Source organism: Tiliqua scincoides, chromosome 3 (genome assembly GCF_035046505.1).
Source record: "Tiliqua scincoides isolate rTilSci1 chromosome 3, rTilSci1.hap2, whole genome shotgun sequence".
Taxonomy (NCBI): domain Eukaryota; kingdom Metazoa; phylum Chordata; class Lepidosauria; order Squamata; family Scincidae; genus Tiliqua; species Tiliqua scincoides.
Genome location: NC_089823.1, coordinates 67,217,443 through 67,234,431, shown reverse-complemented (window position 1 = coordinate 67,234,431; position 16,989 = coordinate 67,217,443). Strand labels below are relative to the sequence as shown.

At 41.2% G+C, this 16,989-nt stretch overlaps 1 protein-coding gene across 1 annotated transcript in view; it reads right to left on the bottom strand.

Annotated features, from left to right (window-relative positions):
* The window catches only part of EFHC2 (EF-hand domain containing 2), a 54,531-nt gene that overhangs the window by 24,215 nt on the left and 13,327 nt on the right, over positions 1 to 16,989 (bottom strand). Inside the window, exons 4-7 of the mRNA XM_066621605.1 lie at positions 12,994 to 13,217; positions 3,194 to 3,445; positions 1,345 to 1,455; positions 457 to 595 (exon numbers count right to left, since the gene is read on the bottom strand). Of these exons, the coding sequence (XP_066477702.1) occupies positions 457 to 595; positions 1,345 to 1,455; positions 3,194 to 3,445; positions 12,994 to 13,217 (726 nt within the window). The remainder of the gene's footprint in view (positions 1 to 456; positions 596 to 1,344; positions 1,456 to 3,193; positions 3,446 to 12,993; positions 13,218 to 16,989) is intronic.

Here is a 16,989-nt window from a genome sequence, read left to right as displayed (position 1 = left end):
TAAAATCTCTGTTATAAACCAGTGGTTCTCAAACTTTTCGCACTGGGGCCCACTTTTTAGAATGAGACTCTGTCAGGACTCACTGGAAGTGATGTCATGACCGGAAGTGACACCATCAAGCAGGAAGATTTTTAACAATCCTAGTCTGCAGTCCTTACCCAGGAGTAAGTCCCATTTGATATCAGTGTTAAAATAATATACATAGTAAACTGTTAAAAGTACAGGTCTGTAACATTTCCCCAAATGCAGTCACATACCATGACAGTATCAAGTAATAATTCAAAATAAAATATTGAAATGAATGGGGACCCACCTGAAATTGGCTCGTGACTCACCTAGTGGGTCCCAACCTACAGTTTGAGAAACACTGCTATAAACACAAGGCATCTCAAAAGGTCTGTATGTGCTTGTACACAATTAAGATTAGTACATCAAGGTATCAGTATTGTTACTTACTGATTCCATACTTTGTCTTATAATATTCTTTGGTAAATTCATCACAATCACAGAGCAATATCTTTCTTCCCCAAACATTGATTATTGACCCTATTCTCAGGTCACAGTCTTTATAAAATTCCCGATGGACAGCTCCTGTCTAGTAAAGGGAAAAATATATATATTATATATACAAAAGTCTATATGAATTTTACATTGAGGTGAAATGTCAGATTTGAAAACTCGGCATAAAAGAGAGATTGTTTTAGCAAATCCTGTTATCCCATCCTCATTCTAACTCAAACTGCCTTCTAAATTTATGTGCTAGGACAACAAAAAATTATAATCTTCTGCAATGCCAGCGCTTTTTGTCCCCACACAGAATTTTCTTTGTTTTATGTAACAAACTGGCCAATCTTATCTGGAGCTTATGGTAGCAGGTCTTATGATTGATGGCTGCTAGTGCAAAAGTTCAGATGCCCTGCAAACAGGACAGCAACATGTAAGCATCCTGCCGGAGTTGGTAGGTCAGTGGTAGGAGCAATTGGGGGGGAGTACAAGGAATGGTTTGGGGCAGGAGGGGGAGGATTTCACCAGCAGTCACATACACTGAGATCCTAACTCCCTTTCCCCACCCCAAACATCTCCTCGGACCTACAACAACTAAATTTCTGGTATAGGTCTAAGGAGATCCATTGGAGGCCAGGCAACCTACAGGGAGGTAAAAAAGATTTTTACTTGCAGCCCCTGGGCCATCCTCCCCCCCCCCCCAGCATGCAATGCCTATTCCATCTGCAGCACTGCATGCTATGGGATGGTGGAAGATAGGATTGGGCTCAAAGTTCTTTAAGGATCACAGCTACAAATATAGTTGCACTCTACAAAGTGTAGTTGCCAAAACTACCTTACCTTACGATTATCCAGAATGTAACGACCTTTATTTCCAACTAGCCCTCCAAACACATTTAGGACAGTCCGATCTGTGATTGTACCAGGCTGGTACAGTCCAACTGGTGCGTACTGGGAGGGTGGGAGGAAACAGGAGTTAACTATCAGAGCAACATCTATGAATTAATATTAATTACTAGAAGCCTGAGGTTTTACAAAATAATGTTCTGCACTTTTTATTTTATATTGTTACTGAATACAGAGATATAGCTGAGTTAAGGACCCAACCTAGTAGCTACCACTGACATGATTCAAAGCCAGCCATGAGGAATGACTGAGTTTTGTGGCCTTTCTAAAACAGAATGCACCACATTGCCATGACTGATATATGTTGGCTGATATCCTTTCTGCATAACAATTAATTAAAAAGGTCAATAAAAAATTTTCAAGCTTTATTTATCAGGTATAAACAGAGTTCACAGGATGAAAATGTTAGGTTTAATGTTCTGGGTGAGTAAATATATTTAAGAATTTAAATGCTTCTTAAATTTTGTGGCATTCAAACATCTGAAGTTTATCATATTTGGCTCTCATAAGCAAGTCTGGCCATCCCCACTGTATACATTACAGCCAAATTACATGCTTGGCATGTATGAACCTCAGATCTGTGGCATCACTGTGAAATTTTTGGTAGCTGAGTTGGGAAATATCTGTTCCCCAGACCCCGAACAGCTGAAATTGAGATTTTCTGCCTATCAAGGCTTGATAATACAAGTGGGCCTGCTGTATCCATGGATTCAGGTTTCCTTACCTACAAGAGCTCCTGAATAATGAGGATGGCCTGCAAATAATGAGGGAGGCCTGTATTGAGAAAGGTGAACTACCACAAGGCAGGAAGGGCAAGCTGGTTCACCATTAATCCCACTCACAACCATGGTTCTGTAACTGGCAAGAGTCATACATGTTCCTGAATCTTGGAAACACCATCAAACGTTTCTAGTCAAAATTAAAAAATCTTACAGTTTAGCAATGGTCCAAAGATGGTGGTTTTGAATGTGTCCATTTTACAACGTGAGTCAAATGATTTTAACTTTTTCCTTCATTATATTGGAATTCAGAAAACAAAGTTATAAAACTATTATTGCTCTTCATTTTTTATGAATGCAAAGAAAGTATATTAAATTGCAAAGTAATTGAGGAATAGGAGGTACTATAAGGCAGTTATCAGTGAATTATTGTTTTGTTTTGCTTGTCGGGAAGCAATAACATTTTAAAACAAATAAAATGTACAGAACAAAATATCTACTAAAATATAAATTACTGTACATTAACTCCATCTGGGGTGGGTTTAACCCTGGCCATTAAGAGAGCACAAATAAAATGTTTCACAGTTTCTTCTGAAGACAACCAGATCTGGACTTTGGGGGAAGCCAGGATAGAGAGGTTGTTCCCCAAATCAATGAGAAAGCCTCATTGTATGGCTCTGGGGTATGAAAAGAACAATGTGTTGCTTACAGAATGCATTTGAGGATGCACTGGGGCATAAAAAACTAAACAGACTTTTAGGTTTATAAAGCCCAAATTGCTTAAAGCTTAATGGGTACTTAAAGCATTTACTTAGGTTGTCACCAAAATGAATCTCTGTGTCATTCCACATCTCAAAGAAATTAATGACAGGGCAATTATCAAATCAAAGCCTTGGTGACTGGCACCCAGTGCATGCAAGTCCATTAACAGCATAATCCTATACATGTTTACACAGAAGTAAATCCTGCTGCGTTCAGTAGGGCTTACTCCCAGAAAAACAGAATTGCAACCTTAGTTACTAAAATAATATTTAAAAAATAATAATAAAAGCATATGCATTTACCTTTGGTAGCCTCTGTCTATTGAGGAACAGAGGAATAGAATCCCGACCAGAATTCACTGGTATCACCTCTTTTATTTCAATGGTGTCATCAGACAAAAAATAATGTAGCACCATTTCTCGGACATCCCCAAACATGCTTTCAGTGTCATCCCACACACCATAAAAACGTAAAACATGTCCATCATGTTCCAGAAACTGTCTGAGTGTATCAAACCGCTCGTAGGGACGCAAAGGTGTCATACTATCTATCAACTAAAGGTCAAGAAAGAAGAAAAAGCATTCATTAAATTACCATCGCTTAAGTATAGAAAAATCTAGATGTATCAAGGCAAAGTTTTTAAAGTTTTATAGCTTTTCAAAATACAGATATCCCACACTTTCCGACGATTTGTTTTTCAACAATGCGCTCTTTCAACACATTTCAATTCTATCCAGAAGTCATCCATTCAACGCATGTTCTGCTCTTTCAACCTCTCTCTATTGTTCTAAAAGCTAAAACTGCCCTTCCTCATGTTGATTCGCTTATGACATGGTGATTCGAACTGTTTAGGGGTGTATGTTTAGGGCAGGGGGTCTGGTCTAGAGGGTAGAGCCTCCATTTGCCTGAAGATTAACATCCACAAGGTCGCCAGTTCGAGGCCACCGGCACGGTGCGACCTTGAAGCAGCTGACAAGCTGCAGCTGAGCTGTTCCATCTGCTCGGAGCGTGGGAGGATGGAGGCCAGAATGTTAAACCAGATCGGAGTGTAACAGCTTGAATGTGGTGGTTCTTGAAAGAGAGAACCTTCTTTCAATTTGTAAAAATCCCTGCGTGGATTTAATAAGCCTGCCTATGTAAACCGCCTTGAATAAAGTCTTGAATAAAGACCAAGAAAGGCGGTATATAAATACTGTATATTATTATATTATTATTATTAACATGTTTTCAGTATTCTGAGACAGATCCCAAATTAATTATAGCAAATGAAATGTACACTCGGAGTCAGCAAACACAAAACCGAATAGCACTTTCACACAAAACTTTCTACAAGGTCTTTTAACCCTGTCTGCACCTCCATCTTTTTATTAAAAACTTTTCAATCTGAAAACAGACAAATCCTCAATAAGTAGGAAGCAATACCTATATGACCACTTCAGAATAATATCGTGTTTTGAGTTTATTTTTGAACATGTGGAAGAGCGAAAAAGCATATGTTCTTTTCCTTCCCATATAAAACAATGTTTTCATTGAGTGACACCTGGAACTGGAGTAGGATAGTACAGGACAGAATAGCAGAGCTAATCAAAGTGGAGCAGAGCAATGTGAAATTTGCCATTTGTTCATATTCTCAGCCAGGAGGAAAGAAAGTAGCACCGGGTGGGGGCAAGGATACATGTTGCCATAACTTTTGTGCCTCAGGAACCTATTAAACTGGGGTGCAATGAAGCCTTTGTGCCCTCCTAGAAGGACACACCTTAACTCAGTCTGGCCCTGGAAACTCGTGGCTACATACCCCGGACAAATTCCAGCTTCCATTATTCACCCAGAAATGTCTACCCATGCTCCAGAAAGAGAATATTGGGCATTTTTGTTTCCTTCCAAAGGAATGTCCATGTCCTGGATAATGAGGCATTTTGATAGTCTCTCTCCAACAGAGATCTCTATTCTGTTTAGGAGACATTTTTCCCCACTTAGAAAGCCTGTTACCATGCAGTTGGACCTCACCTCTAAAGGGTAGGGAATATGGGTAGCTGCCCTACACTCCTACCCACCAAGGGGCATCTTTGTGATTGTGTTTTTCTGTTTTTACCAGGACTGAAGCTGTGCAGCCTGGCCTCAGTTCACAGAAGAACAACGTAGCCGTCTATCCAGCAGACAAATGATATGCAATTTCCCTTCCCTCTCCTTCCTCTAACTTTTAACCCCTCTTCCTCCCTTCTAACCCTCTCCCCCACATCCCAGGCCTGGGAGGGGACAGCGGAACAGGCCTGTGCAGCATCCTAACCTCCGCTCCAGGCCTGGAAGCCCTACATGGTTCTGCACCATCCAAATAGCTGGTGCAGATCCATTGAGCAGCCTGGGGCAGTACACGGGGAACAAATGTTCCCTTACCCTGAGAAGACCTCCTGCCTCCTCAGCTCCAACACTGGATATAACGTGGGCCCAATGGCCTCCTTGCACCAGCACTGGATACTATTAGGCTTAAGTTTCCTGTCTTCCAGTCACAGTTCCAATCCAGACTGGGATCCCTGATGCTAGTATTTATGAAACACACACATACACAAAAAATGCAGGGTCAAACAACAAGTTTAAAGTCACACCTATTGGCTGTTTGGGAAAAGAGAGCAGAAATCAGGGAAAGGTATGGCAGTATGTGGTATGCAGGAAAGGAAGTGGGAGGAGGAATGAAAAGGGTAGAAAGTGCTCAGGACCATCACTGGACCAGAACAGCACAATCAAGACAACCTGTGGAGAGGCCCAAATGGAGGCCCCAGAATCCGTTCAAGTGATATCAGAAGCAAGACTTACCCTTTACATGGTTGAAAATTTATGCTTTGAGTACAAATAACTAAGGAGGATAGGAAGACAAAAGTAGAGGGAGAGAGGAATGGAAGCAAGTACATATGAGAACTCACTTCAACCTCTGAATTTCTTCAGAACGCTCACTTAAGGCATTGTGACATCATAGAAGCTTGATACAGGGAAAGGAGACTGAGAAATGAGTCATGAACAAAGAAGAGAGTTCTGGCAATGCGGAAGGTGATGATGCGGAAAGGCACAGGATTAAGGGAAGGGGAGAAATTGATAGAAGACCCAGTGCTGGCTGAAAATGTGCTCTAGTCTATCACATGCTGGCTCCAATCACTGTCTGAGCTACTGTGTCATCACAGACTGGAGAAATGGCAGTCACAAGACATTAAAAATCAATGCAAATGCTGTGAGGGAGATGAAAGATTGGTTCAGCAGGAAAGGTGGATACCTCACATGACGTATGGCAACTATAGGAGCTATATGCTCTTGGGGAGTTATGGAATTACAGCACAATCCTATCCTCCCCTAACATCCAGGGCTACAGCAGTGCCAAAATGGCAACTATGGGGCCAGGGAAGCAGCACCAGGTCTCCTAAGGGCAAGGGAACAAATGTTCCTTTACCCCATGTAACACCAAGGACCCCAATGGGTCTCCTTGCATCTGTGCCTGCTATTGAGCAGGTGCAGAACAGAAGTGATCCATGTCAGGTTTCCTGGTCCAGGAGGGGTTAGTATACATGACAGAGCCTGCCGCCATCTCCGCCCCCTCTTGGGCCCGCTCCTCCCCTCTCCCTCCCCCTCCCCCTCCCCCCACCCATTTCCGCCCCCTTCCCACCCTCCCCATGCCCCAAAAAGCCCTGCTGCGGGCCATACTCACCACCGGGAGTTCTTGTCATCTGTCTTTATGTGCTGAGGCTCAGCACCAGCAGCACATTGTTAGCACCAGCACAAAAGTGCCTTCAGGCACTTTTGCAACAGCCCAAGTCAGTGGCACTGGCAGATCACCAGCACTGAGGCCAAAGGATTAATTCCTCAGGAGGTTAAGATCCAAAATAGTTTCATGTAGCCGACAGTGTGCCAAACTTGAGACAAGGAGAGTCTGGGCAGGAGGTCTGGTCTAGAGGGTAGAGCCCCCATTTGCCTGAAGATAACATCCACAAGGTCGTCAGTTTGAGGCCACCGGCACCGTGCGACCTTGAAGCAGCTGACAAGCTGAAGCCGAGCTATTCCATCTGCTCTGAGCGTGGGAGGATGAAGGCCAGGATGGAGGCCAGATCAGAACGAAACATCTGAATTGTTTGTGGCTCTTGAAAGAAAGAGCGTTCTTTCAATTGTAAAAATCCCTACGGGGATTTAAATAAGCCTGCCTATGTAAACCGCCTTGAATAAAGACCAAGAAAGGCGGAATATAAATACCTGTATTATTATTAAGGAGATCAGAATTCAAATTGTTGCTCAGTCATGGAACGTATGGTCCTGGCTGTATCACTTGTGATTATTTGGTTGTTCTGTAATGGTTTTACAAATGTTTTTATTTATTGGAAGTTACCTTGGTGGTCCATTTCATGGGACTAGAAAGCAGGATAGACATTTTCTAAAAGTCTAGCATACCGGTCTTCAGTAAATCACTGTCTTTCATGATTAACAAGGCTATTAATGAAGCCTTGAATGAATATCTTCATTAATAGCCTTGTTAATCATGAAAGACAGTGATCTGGGACAGCCCCAGGTAATCATGTGCTGCTTGAAGGAAGGGTAGAATACAAGCATGATATAAAGATAAACAGGGACCCATGAGACAATACCAGCCTGCAGAAAATCTCCTACAGGACTTGGGATGAGAAGACCAATCAGAGGGAAGGAGGACCAAGAGTGAAGAGGCATGCATTTCACATTGTTTTGAAATAACCAGATGATCATTAACATTATACAACTGGTATAATTTTTGACCAAACAAAATACCAGATACTGCTGTTGTACTTTTCACAGACTATAAGGGGATAATAAAATAAAAAAACAACAGAGGGTAAAAATAAAGATAAATGATTTTGAAGACAACAATCAATGGCAACAACAGTCATTGTCCTCTCTCCTACAGCACTCCCTTATCAATGAAATATAAGCATTAGGTGTCAGATTCTAGAATGCACTATTATAACACAGAGATTAATGATACTCTAAATCTGTCATTTGATGATGCAATGGTCCTCTTGGAGAAAAGATCATAGTTAGATTCACCACATTTAGCTGGGCTTAAGATGTACATTCCCAGTCAGTTATTGTACATGCTAGCTAAAACACCAAGTGTGGTAAATAAATAACAGTGGCAATATAAATAGATATATAGCTTCCCCAACAGTTGTTACATGCGTAATTCAACTAAAAACAGTCCCATCACAATTTCCCCCCTCTAGAGATGGAGGAAAAAAAATAAGAGTACTGTAATTCAATTAAGGGACAATAAAGCGATGTTCTCTGGTTCGTTATCTAAAATCTGCACCATCTCTGCATTTTCAATTTTGCAACAAAGCTTCACTCTTTCCCAACAGATTTTGTTCCCCTCCCTTGAAACGTCTTCTCTTATGAAAGGATTGTACTAACATAAAAGAGAACTGATAATACAGAAAGTGGTACCAAATGAATCTAAAAGTCACTACAGTTAAACCAGGGTCCCAATTAAATCTGCCATCTAAAGATTGTAATGGTAAAGATTGTAACGGGCTGTAACGGTTTTTCCACTCATTTCCAAGATGCATTGCAAATACGAGCTGTAATAATTTTTTATGTTCATTTAAATGTTTTAGACTACAGCTAAGTTCTTGACAAATTGCACTGGCAGTCTTCAGTAAAAATGGAGAAAAGGCAGATTAAGTTTGGCCAAAAGATGTCAGTTTCACAGATTTATTCTATCTAATCTGTCCCTGGAGTATCTATTTATCACAATGTTTCTCTTTTAAGCACTAAAACAAACTTGCTATGAATACATTACAACCTCATTCAGCACAACACAATGACTGCCAAAACATTCAGTGGGATCAGCAAGAATATCATTTAAGTGGAATTGTACTACAACTTCCTTCTATACTACAATTCTATCTAGAGGGACAAGGTGTTCAAACCACCTAAGGTTTGTATAATAAGTATTATGTTGCCCTATCTGACTAAGAGATTTGAAGAAAACATTTGACAGCGTATCTTGAGTCAGCATGTGAAATTCAACCCTCGGTTCTCTCTATCCATTCACATCAACTTCACACAGCCTCTTTTGCCTTGAGACCCAGACCCCTATGAAAAATTTTCCCTAATTTAACCAATTTAGTCTTTCACAACAATTTAACATACACAATTGTTTTGAGTTATTTCCACATATTGTCATTTCTCTTTTGACTAAATTTGAGTCATATCTTGAGTAAACATTGTTTTTTACCTTGACTTTTTCTAAAGCTGGTGATCGCAAGGGCTCAAGCAATGGTTACAGAGAAATGCAGAAGCAGGAGGCAGATTCCAGCTGTCCTTTGCCCTGGCATCTACAGCCTCTTTTCCCACTATAAACACTCACAGTTCAATCCTAGCCAACTTTCTAGCACTAATGCAGCCATGCCAACAGGGCACACACTGCATTCTGTGATGGGAGGCTGTCACAGAGGCCTCCTCAAGGTAAGGGAACATTTGTTCCCTTGAGTTGGAGCTGCATTGAGGTTGCATCAGCGCTGAAAGTTGGTTAGGATTGGGCTATCACTTTCCTTAGCCCTCTGCTTCCATGTGCATCTCTCCATAAACAGTTCCATTTTTCTTCCCACATGGTTTCGGATCCTTGTTACATATATTTTTCCTGTTTGGTTTTTCTTCCTCTCATTTCCACTCCCCTCAGGGATATGCCTATCCTTCAACTCTAAATCCTCTAACATCTCCACTCTCATCCTTTCTTATCCTTATAGACCCATTTCTTTTGTTATTCTCTCCCTATTATTTAAATCTCTTATCTCTTCAATCATTCAATCACTTCCTCTGTTTCTTGTATTTCAGTACTTGCTGTCTGGCTTTTCCTGTTCCCTCCCACACACTGCTTTCCTTTGTCCCATCTTTTTTTTCTTTGTTCTTCCTACTTCAGTCCTCTTCCTCTTTCAATGCTTTTTCTTCATAGTTTTCATATAAATGAAATGTAAGCGTCCTTGCTGCCTGAACCTTTTTCCCATTCAGCTCCACAGGACATACTCCACACACCCTGCTTCCTTTTTTTCCTCTAGTGCCATGTAACATGAGCCAACAACCTTAGGATTAAATTTTCAACCATAGCACAAAGTCCTAGCTTATCCACTTACTACTTCAGGGCGCAATCCTAACCCCTTATGTCAGTGCTTTCCAGCACTGACATAAGGGCAATGCAGCTCTGAGGTAAGGGAACAAACATTCCCATCCTTTGAGGAGGCCTCCATGAGTGCCACCCAACTGCAGGATGCAGTACGTGTCCCATCAGCACCACTATGCCAGTGCTGGAAAGCACTGACATAAGGGGTTAGGATTGCGCCCTCAATGCCTAGTTTATTAGATTATTAGTTCAGCACCTAATTTGCCCCTATTTCCATAGTCACCTGATTCGCAAATTGCTTCCACCTCATATTCCTAGTTTTTAAAATTCCCTGTTCCTGAAATTCCACATTAACAAAAAATGTATCCTGTCCCGAGGAGTCATAGGATTATTTTTCACAAACTCCTTTTCCTCTTGGCCCCTTCTGCCTCAACTTCCCTGTCCTCTACCTCTGTTTCCCTCAGGTTCCAGTTTTCAAACCAGTTGGCCTACTACGTCCCCATTTCTGCAGCAACTGTTACCCTGCACATGCCCAATCTTGTCTGATCTTGGAAGCTAAGCAGGGTCAGGCCTAGTTCGTAGTTGGATGGGAGACTGCCTGGGAATACTGGGTGCTGAAGGCTTAAACCATAGTCTTTCGAGACTGAAGGCTGCCAACCATCTTCAGAAGCACTCTGGAACACATCTCAGCTCCCAGTATTCTGTGCCCATTTCATTCATTTTCCTATTCCTTTCCTTTCCTATGAGGAAAGGTTGCAGCGTTTGGGCCTCTTCAGCCTAGAAAAGAGACGCCTGAGGGGGACATGATTGAGACATACAAAATTATGCAGGGGATGGACAGAGTGGATAGGGAGATGCTCTTTACACTCTCACACAACACCAGAACCAGGGGACATCCACTAAAATTGAGTGTTTGGAGAGTTAGAACAGACAAAATAAAATATTTCTTTACTCAGCGTGTGGTCGGTCTGTGGAACTCCTTGCCACAGGATGTGGTGACGGTGACTGGCCTGGACGCCTTTAAAAGGGGATTGGACAAGTTTCTGGGGGAAAAATCCATTACGGGGTACAAGCCATGATGTGTGTGCGCAACCTCCTGATTTTGGAGGTGGGCTATGTCAGAATGCCAGATGCAAGGGTGGGCACCAGGATGAAGTCTCTTGTTATCTGGTGTGCTCTCTGGGGCATTTGGTGGGCCGCTGTGAGATACAGGAATCTGGACTAGATGGGCCTATGGTCTGATCCAGTGGGGCTTTTCTTAAGTTCTTATATTCCAATTTCTTAGCCTTTTGCCTCTCTCCCATCTCTTGATAGCACACAACTTCTCCAGGCTCTACAACCTGTGACTCTGGGTCTCAAGTCAATGTTGTATTCGTTGAAGGTCGGATTGTGTCATGTTTGTTTATGTGCCAAGAGTACTATGAGGATCAAAGGGCTGTGAGCAAACAGGCAAAAGACATCAGTCAACACTCCAAGTGTTTTCCTTGAGCATCCTTAGGTTCAATTATTCCCCTTCTTCACTTTAAATGGTGTATATGAATGTGAGATATGGTGTATATTTGTCAATTAATCACATTTATTATTGAATTAATCACGGTTCTTGGCTCAAGAAGCACCAATCTGTATACAAAACCAGTTCTAACAAGAATTTGAGTAGCTTAAATCATAACAAGCTACAGTACAGCCCAATCCTACCAGGGTTGGCCCAGATCATGCAGTGCAGCTGATACAGCAAGCATTACATGCTATGAGACAGCTGAGGACCAGGCAGCCTGGGATTTTTTTTTCCAGTAAAATTTTTTTACTTACCTCTCTGTAGACTGCCTGGCCCCCAATGGGTCTCCTCAGACCTACACCAAAGAACTAGGCTGAGAAAGGGGAATAGGATCTGGCGTGCACAGCTGCTGCAGAGATCCACCCCCCCCCCACCTGGCATGATACCTGCCCTTATCCACCTCCAAATTATCAGTGACAGTGGAGGTTTTGCAAGCCACCACTGCCAGCATGGGGCTTGCCAGCTGCCATGCCATTGGCAGTGAGCTACAGAATGGCAGACAGCTGCAATGATGGAGGTTCTCCGCATTATGCTGGCAGGTCACAAGATCCGTCAGTGTAATGCAAGGATAGGGGTCATAAAGTTTTCAGTGGAAAGGCTTCAAAGAGATGCAAAATAATACGCAGCTACAATACAGTCTTTGGTCGGTGCAATAAAAACAACTGCTATTACTATAGCTGTGACAGATAATGCTGCATTTTGAAGAAGAATTAATATTCTTTTTACTGAGTTCTGCACCATTTGGAGCTCCGTATTTATAGCAGAGAACAGGAGATATGAAAATATTAAACCTGTACGACGAAAAACAATTTCACATGAAAATATATTAAAAGCAATTTCTCTTCTATTTTTACAGTACTGCTTTCACAGGCCCATATGCAACATTTATTTGCATATGAAAGTAGTTCATCATAAAATAATACTGGCATCTCTACAGCCACGTGATGTCTGCCACTTCCACTCTGAACATGTATGCAAAATGTATTTTGCAGATTTATAAAATCTCATTCATCACTGGATGGACTGAGAGCATTGGATTGGAATATTGATGGTAAATAGAACATTACATATACAAATTGTGTAGTTTGCTTCTGTGTTATTCAGCTCTTCCTTATGATCAGGGAAATATACAAACCAGATGTATTATATTATACTGTCTGTTGCAAGCATTTCACCTAACAGGCATTCTCTGAATTTGTTCTTCCAAAATAAAATCCCTATTCACAAACAGCTCTGAATTTTAAATGTCCTATGTAAGCGGGGATTTTATAATCTTACATTAAATTATATAAATAATATGCGAGCATATAGATAAGATAATAACATCTTATATAAAACAGAGAGAGAGAGAGAACACTATAAAAACATTGACAATTTTGGCACTATAACCAAGAATTTCACCAAACAGCAGTGTTTCAGCTAACCTCTTGACGTCCTTTGGTATAGGGATCCTCTGGGCGAGTTACTGAAGGATTCAATCTGACTCCCATCTTCCTCAAAAAATTTTTGGTGAATTGATCACAATCTACAATCCTATATCTTCGACCATAAAAAATTACATCTGTGTCAACGTTGAAATGATCTATTGTATAGAACTGATCGTCATTAGGAGGTGGAAGTGGAACCTGATGACGCCGAAGAATAGTACCTGGTTGGGGAAAATGCAGTTAACATTTTAGGGCACAATCCTAACCCCTTATGTCAGTACTTTCCAGCACTTGCATACTGGTGCCAATGGAACGTGTGCTGCATCCTGCAGTTGGGTGTCATTCACGGAGGCCTCCTCAAAGGAAGGGAATGTTTGTTCCCTTGCCTCAGAGCTGCATTGCCCTTACGTCAGTGCTGGAAAGCACTGACATAAGGGGTTAGGATTGCACCCTTATTTATTTAAAAGATTTCTAGACCACCTTTCAGCTGAAGTCTCCACAGTGGATAACAACAGAACAACCAACAAATTATCAAAACAAACATATTAACAGTAAAAACAACAATCAGATTCAGCAGAAATAAATACCATCAGTTAAATATCTAAAAGAAGATCAGTGGAACAGAGGCTTCCTTCTACATGAATGAGACCTGAGGATCTGTGGGTCTGTACCTCCTTCCTGCTTTTGTGACCTTCTCATGCCAATATCTGGCTCAACATCCTAGCCCACTGGATCTTAAACTGTAGGTCGGGATCCACTGGTGGGCTGCTACCTGATTTTTGGTGGGTCGCCAAAGGGTGGTGGAGAGATCAGTACACTAACTGCCTCAAGCCCTGAAGTTATTCAGAAATCAAGTAGCTGCTAACTGCTCTCCATGGAGCTGAGCTCCTGCAGTTTGCAAGAATATGTTAACATAGGGAGATAAATGTTTGAAGGTCTTTTTCTGATCATCATCACATGAAAATAAATAAATTAAACATTTCTTTCTAGGTCTCCTTTAAAAAAAAGTCTGGTAAACCTAGGTGAGTCCCAATAGAATGTCATTTTAAAAAGTGGGTCCAGCTGTTAAAACATTTGGGAACCACTGTCCTTCCGTTATAAATCAGTATTACACCAAAGTTTCTGGCTTCACATGAGTTGTGGAACTGTGACTTTAAAAACTCAGACTTCCCAGCCACATGAATGGTGGAGGTAGAGGGAGGGGGGAGGGAAGTGCACAAACTTGCATTTCTCAAGGGCTTGCTTTCACTTGTTACACTTGAATTAGCCCAATTACCAATTACTTTTTGGCACCAAAAAGACAACAAATTCAGTGACAGCCAAGTGTCCTTGGAGAGAACATTCCACAACTAGGGCAGCATGACTGAAACTCTCCAGTCACCACTCACCTAAATGGGTGGCACCCAGAAAAGAACAGATCATTTTGATGGAAATCTTTTAAAAATATATTTTAAACTTTGATGCAGGTCTTAATAAATTAGCAAGTTAATATGGGTGTAAAATTCTTCAGATACATTTGGTTCCAAGCTAACATGTTAAACTAATACTTTACTATGGATAGGGAAAATACTCTTTAACAGAAAACTGAAGACTGAAAAAGCCAACAATGGTCATTGCCTTGCTAGAAATTCAATTCTAACTGTTGGGATCAGTTTATACATTTGGTAGAATTAATAACTAAAACACTTTCTAGACTTTACCAGATCTGCTGTGACTGAGGGTCCAATCCTATCCAACTTTCTAGAGCTGATGCAGCCACAACGCAGCCTCAAGGTAAGCAAAAAAATATTTCCTTACCTTGAGACAGTCTCCATGATTCCCCCCCCCCCCAACTGGAGGATGCAGCACATGCCCCATTGGCACAGTTACATCAGCGCTGAATAGGATTTGACACTAAACTTCCTTTACAGAAGGCACCCATGCTTGTTTTGGACAACTCCTCTCACCTCCTGGATCTGATCACAGCACAACCTATGCAGTTTCACAGAGGGTCTCCCAAACCTCAGCAGCAGTGTTTTGGGGACACTGGGGACTACAGTAGAGAAAACTTCCTCCAGTGCAGAGGGATTCCTTTCACTTGCCATATTTTGGATGCAATTCACTGCAAATACTCAGGCATTTACCACCATCCACATTTAGTTTGCACCTAATTTAAATGGGATACACATATATCTGCAAGGAACTGGAAGTATCAGTGTCAATAGGCAAAACTGGCCAAGAAGGGGGTGGTGCAGAGAAAAGAAACAGGTAATGTTTTGTCCCAGAAATAGAAACATTTCTGGAGAATGCCAATATGGGGGACATTTCATTTATTTATTTGGAATATTTATAGATCTAAAAAAATCTCAAAGCACCTGAAACAGCATTGTTATTTTCTCTCCCAAAGGAGTTCACAAGCTAAAAGTTACTCATAGTTAAACCATCTCTGCATACATTATGACACAGATGGGTCAGAACTCCATAAACAACTTTATCAATAAGCAAAATCTGAAAAACAGATTTCTTCCCATGCATGTTATACACGTATTGCACTCTGTAGACTGCATTTGTTGTGTGATGCTACCAGCTGTTATTTGGTTTTCTTCCAGAAGTTTTGCGCTCTCAACCCCAAACTGTGCAAGAAGTATGAAAGTTCCAAATCCAAACTTTCAAACCACACTGGTGCAAACGTTTTTAAGCCTGTGTATTTTAAACGCATCCTGACAATTAACAGGAGAGGTTTTTGTGTGTGTGAACTTCTAGTTCAAGGCCAGGTGACTGACTGGTACCTAAATTCATTGAGAAAAAGGAGTTCTCAGGCAATGGAATAAAAACCACTTTCCGAGAACATTTTTTCTATTCACCCAGTAGCCTATATGCCCTATTATTCCCTTCTAACTCAGATAATCTGAACACAAGTATGCACAGTGCCAACTTTCTAAGGTATCTGGGAACATCAGATGCCTTAAGACAATCAGTGATTCACTGAGGCTGGAGGACATGACTGCAGCTTCGTGTGCCTGACTGCACTTTCCCCGGAATCCAGCTGGCCTTGGGAGAGCCCGCCAGCAGGCAATGTCTCTGTCCTGTTCAACAGGCTGACCTTGGGGAAACTGGCCAGCCCATTCTTAACTGTGTTCTGGATTGTGGGATCTGGACTATACTGTACTGGAAACAAAAGTCAAGAGAGAGACTTAACGTTCTGTATCAGAGAACATCAGTTAGCCAGGATTCAATTAACAGGAGACAACACAGTATATGAAAGAATCTCCTTATTAGTCTATTTCTTAATGTTGTGGAAGGTTTCTTGTTACAATTATGTAAAAGCATTCTGACTTTGGAAAGGTAAAAGGTATCTTCGTATTTATTTCAAAGTTATTGTCCTCATCATTAGTCCATGATCATGCACCCTTATTTGACTGATGTACAGTTTGATCTGGTTTTTAAAGGTTTCTTTCAATCTGATCTGTGAATTTATTTTCAATTACTGTTCACGTACATTTTTATCACACATTGATTTTGATATTTGACTTGCTTTACCTTTAATAGTTTTACTTTTTGCCTAAAGAACATCTCTTATGACACCAGAGGGGAGCTGTGTGAAATTGGCACACCCCTTCATCTATAGTCATGAGAAAATGTAAAAAAAAAACAAAAAATGAACATTTCTCAAGTTATTTTGACAAGTTTTATTCATTTAGATTGGATGAGCTACCCAAAAAAGAGAAGGTTGCAAATTCTCAAAATCAGGGGTGTCAAACTCATTTCATACAGAGGGCAAAACAGCACTCATAATGCCTGCTGAGGACTGGAAGTGAGGTCATTAAGCCAGTCATAACTAGAAATTAGCACTTTTTCTCACTTAGAAACTCATTAGCTAAAAACGACAGAAGAGAATCCAACTATTTATCTGCGTTAGTTCCATTTCGTGACTTGGCACGATTAACAAAAAATGTGTTGTGCTGAGTCCATAGAGAGAGTCCATAGAGCAAATAGGCTACAGCCTGACACTTC